Source organism: Cornus florida, unplaced genomic scaffold (genome assembly GCF_030987335.1).
Source record: "Cornus florida cultivar Cherokee Brave unplaced genomic scaffold, ASM3098733v1 CherokeeBrave_3.0.0_Hap2_Chr11, whole genome shotgun sequence".
In the NCBI taxonomy this organism is placed as follows: Eukaryota; Viridiplantae; Streptophyta; class Magnoliopsida; order Cornales; family Cornaceae; genus Cornus; species Cornus florida.
Genome location: NW_026775581.1, coordinates 19,907,406 through 19,915,709, shown reverse-complemented (window position 1 = coordinate 19,915,709; position 8,304 = coordinate 19,907,406). Strand labels below are relative to the sequence as shown.

At 35.3% G+C, this 8,304-nt stretch overlaps 1 protein-coding gene across 1 annotated transcript; it reads left to right on the top strand.

Annotated features, from left to right (window-relative positions):
• Window positions 1–2,504: 2,504 nt before the first annotated feature.
• On the top strand, window positions 2,505–5,831 carry LOC132286373 (squalene monooxygenase SE1-like). The gene is made up of 8 exons (XM_059788699.1): window positions 2,505–2,740; window positions 2,960–3,071; window positions 3,226–3,400; window positions 3,528–3,696; window positions 3,851–4,069; window positions 4,222–4,497; window positions 5,023–5,301; window positions 5,514–5,831. Exons 1-8 carry the CDS (start codon window positions 2,522–2,524, stop codon window positions 5,613–5,615), a joined length of 1,551 nt encoding a protein of 516 aa, XP_059644682.1. The 5' UTR covers window positions 2,505–2,521; the 3' UTR covers window positions 5,616–5,831.
• The last annotated feature ends 2,473 nt before the right edge of the window (window positions 5,832–8,304 follow it).

The following is an 8,304-nucleotide window of genomic DNA, read 5'->3' as shown; positions in this document are numbered from 1 at the left end:
CATTAGAGTTTGGGTCCATCTTGGTTAGATGCATGTATTCCTTTAACCACCCAAATTTAGCTATTTTTTTATTAACGCTTTTAGTTGATCCTCAAGTAAATAATGAATGATGAAGTTAAAATTGGAGTCCAAGAAATAGAGAACAAATAGAATTAGGACAAGAACCGAGACAGTCAAAGTCAAAGTCAAACCCAATGGAGAAAGCTAGTTCAGGGGTCCACTCCTTCCATCACCACCCGACCCGGTTCTCTCTCTCTCTCTAGACTCTAGTTCACCGTCCTTGTTGAAAATAAACTTGATTTTAGTATTTAGTATTTTCAAGTATTTTTGTATCCATGATGCATGTGTTAATTTAGCATGTTAGTGGGTAGTAAATTGTCTTAGTGGGAGTTAAGGTTATGTAAAATAAAGAGTTATGAGAGTTAAGCCTAACAAATACTATGTTAGTGGGAGTTATACATATTGAAGATTATGTTAGTGGGAGATAGGAGAGTTATGGACATTTAAATGTAATGGTTACACATATATATGTGAGGCCTATGTATGCATTGTACTCATTTTCTATCAAGTGAAATAAAAAGTATCTTCCTCCATTTCTATTCTCTTCCAAATAGTATAGTGTTGTGTGTGTAATTAGGCCACTATTTCCAACAAAGTGGTATCAGAGCAAAAGCCAACAAAGTGGTATCAGAGCTAGGTTTCATATCAGAGCCTAGACGATCCTGAAGGCTAGACGAAGTTGATCCTAGAAGGTTCAACATTTGAGAAAAACATGTTTCTCCTTGATGAAGATGAAGGGGAGAAAATGTATTTTCTTAGTGAAAAGATGATGTTCTCTAATTACAAGAGAATGAGAATCATCATGACTTCATACCTCAAAGCATGCGATTTGTGGGATGTTGTTGGAGAAGAGCCAAAGAATGGCATGTCCAACAAGCTTCATGAAAAGAAAGAAGATAAGGCATTGATAGTGTTGCAAAAGGCAATACATCAAGAAATTTGGGAGTATTTTGGAGAGTCCAAAACTCCAAGTTGTATTTGGAAGATGCTCGAGACCATCGTTTCCAATCATAGAAGTGAATCACTACCCATGGAGTATTGGGTACAATGCTTTGAGAATGATGAGTTTACGAAAGATGATTATGAAAGTCTTGAAGATTTTGGAGATTCAAAAGTTGAAGGAGAATTTGAAATGGTGAATAAGGAAGAGGTAAGAAAATGTGTTAAAGAAGAGATTGAAAAAGTGAAGGAGGATGAAGTGAAAATAGAAGATTTAGAAGAAGGAAGTGCTAAAGAAGAGGCAAAAGTTCAAGTTGGTGAATTAACATCTTCAGGTATGGTTACAAATTTCACCTTGAAAGAAGTTATATTTGACTTATTTGATGAAATTATTATTTCTTCATATTCATCAAATAATGTTTATTTTGTGGAGAATGATGAACTTCTTTTAAAGAAAGTTGTTCCAAAGAAGTATGAGATTGAAGCCCAGGATGATAAGAAATTCTCATATTATTTTTTAAAAAATAGTTTGGACAATTTTGTAATTGATACAGGTTGGGTGAATATGGAATTATTTTTTGACTCTAAAGAAGAAGTATATGTGAAGTTGAAGATCCATAAAAAATTTAAGAAGAAAAAAGATCGATGGTGTGCTTGTATAAAGAGGATGATATATGATTATGTGAAGACATCAAACAAGCATTTGAAGAAGTTTCACAAGCCCTACACATCAATGGAAATGGCCAAGAAGATTGAAGCTATTGAAGGAGGTGGAATTGAAGATCAACTATAACTTTTGATCAAGCCCCCAAGATTAATAAGAAGGTTTTTCAAGTTACAAAATCAAGTTTAAAGGGGGGTGTTGAAAATAAACTTGATTTTAGTATTTAGTATTTTCAAGTATTTTTGTATCCATGATGCATGTGTTAATTTAGCATGTTAGTGGGTAGTAAATTGTCTTAGTGGGAGTTAAGGTTATGTAAAATAAAGAGTTATGAGAGTTAAGCCTAACAAATACTATGTTAGTGGGAGTTATACATATTGAAGATTATGTTAGTGGGAGATAGGAGAGTTATGGACATTTAAATGTAATGGTTACACATATATATGTGAGGCCTATGTATGCATTGTACTCATTTTCTATCAAGTGAAATAAAAAGTATCTTCCTCCATTTCTATTCTCTTCCAAATAGTATAGTGTTGTGTGTGTAATTAGGCCACTATTTCCAACAAAGTGGTATCAGAGCAAAAGCCAACAGTCCTGACTGCATTATTGTTTCTGTTCTCAGTTTCCCAATCACCTCTAACTCTTACTCCGACCAGACCACAACACAACACAACACCACCCTCTCTCTGTTTTGGCCTATAAATGGACCTTCCATTCCAACTGTGCTCTCTCATCCTCTTCCTTCACACTTTCCCAACACCACCAGAGATAGAGATAGAGATAGAGAGAGAGAAAGAGAAGAGTTACCCACGTACATTTGCAATTGCAATTTCAGAGGGGTAGAGAGAGAAAACGATGATGATTCTGGGGTTGACTTTCTTTGTCTCTCTGTTAGGCTTTGTTCTTCTTCATATTTTGCGATACAGGAGCAAGAGAAATCGCCAAAAGAAAGCTACTAGTAGTACTGTGTTTGGGATCCGGGACAACAGCAGAGAATTCTGCCCGGACAAATCTGACGTCATCATTGTCGGAGCTGGGGTTGCCGGTGCCGCACTCGCTCACACCCTCGGAAAGGTGAGATTAATGTCTACCTTTTCCAACTGTTTGTTTGCTCCGAAAATACTTGGATGGAGTAAATTTTCTTATTTAGTATACAACTTGTATATATAGAACAATTTTTGGAGATGAGATAGACTGGTTTATGTAGTAGTTCTCTATATATGTAAAAGCCCTTCAATTCAATTTACTACTACATTCTTGTAAATTTTTTTTTTTGCTACTTGTTGCACTCAGGACGGACGACAAGTTCATGTGATTGAGAGAGATTTGACAGAGCCTGACAGAATTGTTGGTGAACTGCTACAACCAGGTGGATACTTGAAGCTCATTGAATTGGGCCTTGAAGGTATTCATGCGTTTTAGAGTTTATTACAGCCTAGCTAGCTCCTATTAAACTTAATTGGCAATTGGTCCTGCCTTGCCTGCTCTTCTTTATCTAGAGACATTATTGATTTGGCTGTGAAATATATCTAAAACACAAGCATCCACTTCAACTACAGATTGTGTGGAGGAAATTGATGCCCAGCCAGTATTTGGATATGCTCTTTTTAAAGATGGCAGAAGTACTAAACTGTCATATCCCCTCGACAAATTTCATTCTGATGTGGCTGGGAGAAGCTTCCACAACGGGCGCTTCATACAGAGAATGAGGGAAAAAGCTGCTACACTTCCCAAGTAAGTGTAATTTTTTTCTTTTCCTTTGGACATTTCTTTTCTCAGTGAGTTTCCCCTAATTATAATTTTATGATGTTACTTGTTTTTGGTTCCATTTTCCCTTTTTGACATGGAATTTTCTATTTAGCGTACGTCTTGAGCAAGGAACAGTGACATCCCTGCTTGAAGAAAACGGAGCTGTTAAGGGGATACGGTACAAAACTAAGACTGGTCAGGAGGTTAGAGCGTATGCTCCCCTTACAATTGTTTGCGATGGCTGCTTTTCAAATTTGCGACGCTCTCTTTGCAACCCTAAGGTACGTACAACTCTGAATTCTTTGTCTGTTGTTCAAACTTTCTTCCTTTGTCACTAAAATATTTCTGGCCATTATTTATATTCTCTCAATTTTATTCACATATTTTTTGCTCCAGACCCATGAAATAAACTTCCCTATTTTTTGAGTTCCACAGGTTGATGTGCCATCTTGCTTTGTTGCTTTGATCCTTGAGAACTGCCAACATCCATTTCCAAAACATGGGCACGTTATTTTAGCAGATCCGTCACCCATCTTATTTTATCAAATCAGTACTACTGAGATTCGCTGTTTGGTTGATGTACCTGGTCAAAAGCTACCTTCTATTGGCAATGGTGAAATGGCCACCTATTTGAAAACCACAGTGGCTCCCCAGGTACCTATATATAGTTTCTTACTACACAATTTTTAGGTTTTTGAAATATCATATATGCCCTATTATTGTGGTTATTATTTACTTAAAATTTCATTTCCCCATCTCATTTTTATCTTTTACCTTGGATTAATTGAATATGGCGCTTGTATCAGATACCACCTGAGGTGCATGATGCTTTTATAGCTGCAATTGATAAAGGAAATATTAAAACAATGCCGAATAGAAGTATGCCGGCTGCTCCCTTTCCTACCCCTGGAGCCCTTTTAATGGGTGATGCTTTCAACATGCGTCATCCTTTAACTGGTGGAGGAATGACTGTCGCACTTTCTGATATTGTTGTATTGCGAAATCTTCTTAAGCCGCTACATGACCTGAGTGATGCAGATTCTCTGTGCACATATCTTGAATCATTTTACACCTTGCGCAAGGTAAGCTAAGTTCATATTCTGGTGGTGTTATTCTAACATGAAAACACTAAAACTTCCAAAGCAAAACTAATTAAGTGAAGGAGAATGCAATAGTCATAATATATAGACATTATAAAACTTCTAGATTCGATTTTTTCAAGTGGTTTTGGGTGGAGGGTTGATATTAATGCTCCAATAGATTCTGATCTCCATTTCTTGTTCCCATATATATTAAGAACTGGAGTAACTGAGGCTTTTCCTAGAGTGCCAATTTTATTTCTCATTTATTTCTTTAACTGCCCAAAAAAATTATTGAAATGAAAAAACATTGTGTATCAGAGACTTTTTTTTTTTCCTGCTTTATCAACATGGTAAGTAATGTTTTTTTTGACCTGACAAGGAGAGTTAGTAGTTAGTAGGGATAGGGAAAGGGGATTCGAACCTAGGATTATAAGGTGGGGGCACTTAAGGCCTGACCCTTTATCATTCGAACAACCCCGCCACACCTAACATGGTATCTAATTATTATGTTTTGCTTTTTCGCAGCCAGTGGCATCCACAATAAATACTTTGGCAGGAGCCCTATACAAAGTGTTCTGTGCATCCTCTGATCAAGCAAGTAAGGAAATGCGCCAAGCATGTTTTGACTATCTTAGCCTTGGAGGTGTTTGTTCGGCTGGACCTGTGGCTCTGCTCTCTGGTCTAAACCCTCGCCCGCTAAGCTTAGTTCTCCATTTCTTTTTTGTGGCTTTATATGGTGTTGGTCGTCTGTTGCTACCTTTTCCTTCACCTAAACGCATGTATATTGGAGCCAGATTGATTTTGGTAGGTAGCTGTGCTCTTCCTTATGGTTTATGAAATACAGAACACGCTGTCTTCTCTTACGTGCTATGCCTTAATTTCACCTCTGTTATGATCCATGTAGACTACAGTTAATTTTTGAGCATTGATACTGAAGATGCATTAACTGAAGGATCAATTTTTATTTCTTGATTGAATTATATATAGAGTTTTCATGAGCAACTTTGTGTTTTCAGGGTGCATCGGGTATCATTTTTCCCATCATAGAGGCTGAAGGAGTTAGACAAGTGTTCTTCCCTGCAACCATTCCAGCATATTATAGAGCTCCTCCTCTATAATAAATATCAAGCTGACTTATGCTTGAAGCTTTTATCTTAACTACCTTCCACAGCTGATAGCAACGGAGATATATTTGTATTCTTATTTCTTCCATTGAAGAGGAATGCTGGGAAATTTTTTGAATTTTTGTGACCACTAGAAACTGAAAATCAAATGTATCAATGTAAAGTTCTCTTAGAAATGTAAAAAGTATTTCTTCCAACTTGACGTTCATTGTGCTATATACATTACTAATGGGCATGTTCTTACTTCGTACCAATGCCTGAATGAAAATTGTTCAAAGTATCGTAGTCTTCATACTATTGTTCATAGTTTTAAAGATGTGAAATGTACCAAGTGCTCTAGTCGAAACAGAAAGAGTGAATTTTAGCAATCAACTTGTTGCCGATGTCTTTCGTTATGTGCCATAAATTATTTGAGGAGGGTGATCTTGGAAGCCAATAAAAATTACAAAATTAAACCCCCATAACAAGGTAAAGTATACTTTTGTATTATAAGAAGCGTTGTGAGAGTTGTTTGAGAAGGGAAAAAGCCCAATAATGCATCCAAGAGGAACTTATCTGGTCTGATATAGGAAGATACAAACAAAGTCACTTTCATCAAATATCTGAGTTTTTGAATCAACTAAGCCAAATAAAAATAAAGTTTCTGATTTGATATGAAAATTGTGCCTTCTGTGAGGATAATACTCAAGTTTGGCAGGAGAGAAGTTGATTATATCATCTATGTTGTGCCTTGACATTCTACAGTAGATTTGTTATTAGTACTACAACTTCATAGATGAGTAGAACTTCTAGTGCTATCACTAAAAAGTATGAACTGTTAGGGAATTTGCACAAATAGTATGAAAACACTAGGAACAACTATACATTCAATGAATAGTACATCAATGAATAATATATTCATATTAAATCACATGGTTTATCTAGAGGTTTGCGAAGTACTATTCCTTCTGAAAATAAAGGAAATTTCGTGCATAGGACTTGGAAGGAAAGTTGGATAAAAAAAGAATCAAACAGAACAATGTCAAGACTCTTGAAATCGGTTCCTAAAGGACAGAATGGAGTTCTCTCGAATCTTAGCTTCCGGAACCGGTTCCTAAATCCAGATAAAGGTTCCTACTTGACATAATCCAATTTGAACTTGGATTTTCTGTTTTTGGAAACTCTGGAAATATACCTTGTAGGTATTTGTGTCCTAAGTGGGAAACGATGTCCTAATGTTTTGTTCTTTCTTTTTCGATGATAAACAGTACTTTCCCCTTCTAAACAACCTTCGACTCCACAGAATATTCAATCAATTTTAATTCTCAAGAAATAATCACAATACGAATTTTAACTTGCAAATTTTAATGAAACATTTAGAAATTAATCTAGCAAGTTCAAGTGTGTGTGTACAATCCATCTCATCAATTTTCAATCAACTATCAATAAATCATTGTCCAAACCATATTGATCGAAAAATATCAAGATAAAATTGTCTTTAAACAATTTTTCTAAGTAAGGTGGATTTCATTCTAAAGAGCAGAATGCAATTCCCTAATTCAACTTGTCTCCACTTTTCTTTTTACTCATTTAGCTCCACTTCAAAGTCTAATGGAAGCTTTCGAACACATCTCAATAGGTAGCCTTTTCCAAAATATAGAATTCATCATTTTTCAAAATTTTCTTTTCTTTTTATGCTGAATATATCATTTTTTTTAATCTCCTATGCTTTTTTTTAAACAATAATCTTTATAGCTTTTATGATCAATATACCCTAGTCAACAATTCAAAGATTTTTAATCAGAATTTTCAAATTTGGACTACTGTACAAAATGTTATGAACTTAAGAGATTCAAATCTAAAAATCCCTTAATCAATGCAAATCAACTTTCATTGTATAGATTACAAACCAAGAATCTATTTTTAATTAAAAATCATGTGTCACAATTTGCATTCAAAGATAGATCATAAATTTAATGGAATAATTTTCTTAAAATATTTAATGAAGACTATTTTGAGAAACTCAAACCTAAACCAAACCCTAGCAAGTGATCCAATGGCAACAAAATTTTCTTTTAAACACAAGCCATGATCACTGAATTTTATAGGACTCAGTTTGAAGGTGAAGTCCTTCTGTTAATGTGACAACCCGGATTTTTAGAGCTTGATTTTTATTTTTTATTTTTAAGGATTATAGAAATTGATTACAGTGGAAGAGTAACCAATTCGGTTTCACTTTCTGTGTGTCAGTGAGTTTGGTGATTTTTATTTGGTTAATGTTTTATTCATGCTACTGATACATTTTAGTGATAATTGATATGTTAATAAGGCCAAAGGCAAGTCTTTAATGATAGGTACGAATCCTAGTTGGGTGATGGCTGTAATTGATCCGATGGAAGAGATGAGATGTCAGCCGAATTGGGAAGATAAGATAGAGATGAGAATGGGCAGGTGGCGAAATTAAAGAGAAAAGAAGAAACAGAAAAGAAAGAAGAGATTAGAAATGTGTTTTGGTGGGTCCCATTATGATATTGTGTTGCCAAAGTTCATTGGATTTGGGCTGTTCACGTGGCTGATTGAGTGTTGTTTGTTTGATAATGATGAAAAAAAAACAGAAAAAAAAAGAATGAAATGACAAGGAGGAGCAGGTCGACTGAATGAGGAAAAGTAAGAAAGCTTGGGTGGCGGGGCCTACATTAGATAT

Bases quoted from the DNA above. Each gene is read 5' to 3' on its own strand.
- LOC132286373 (XM_059788699.1), top strand. From the start codon at position 2,522: ATGATGATTCTGGGGTTGACTTTCTTTGTCTCTCTGTTAGGCTTTGTT. The intron at 3,072-3,225 runs GTATTCATGCGT...CTTCAACTACAG, and splicing joins CATTGAATTGGGCCTTGAAG to ATTGTGTGGAGGAAATTGAT. The intron at 3,401-3,527 runs GTAAGTGTAATT...TTTTCTATTTAG, and splicing joins AAAGCTGCTACACTTCCCAA to CGTACGTCTTGAGCAAGGAA.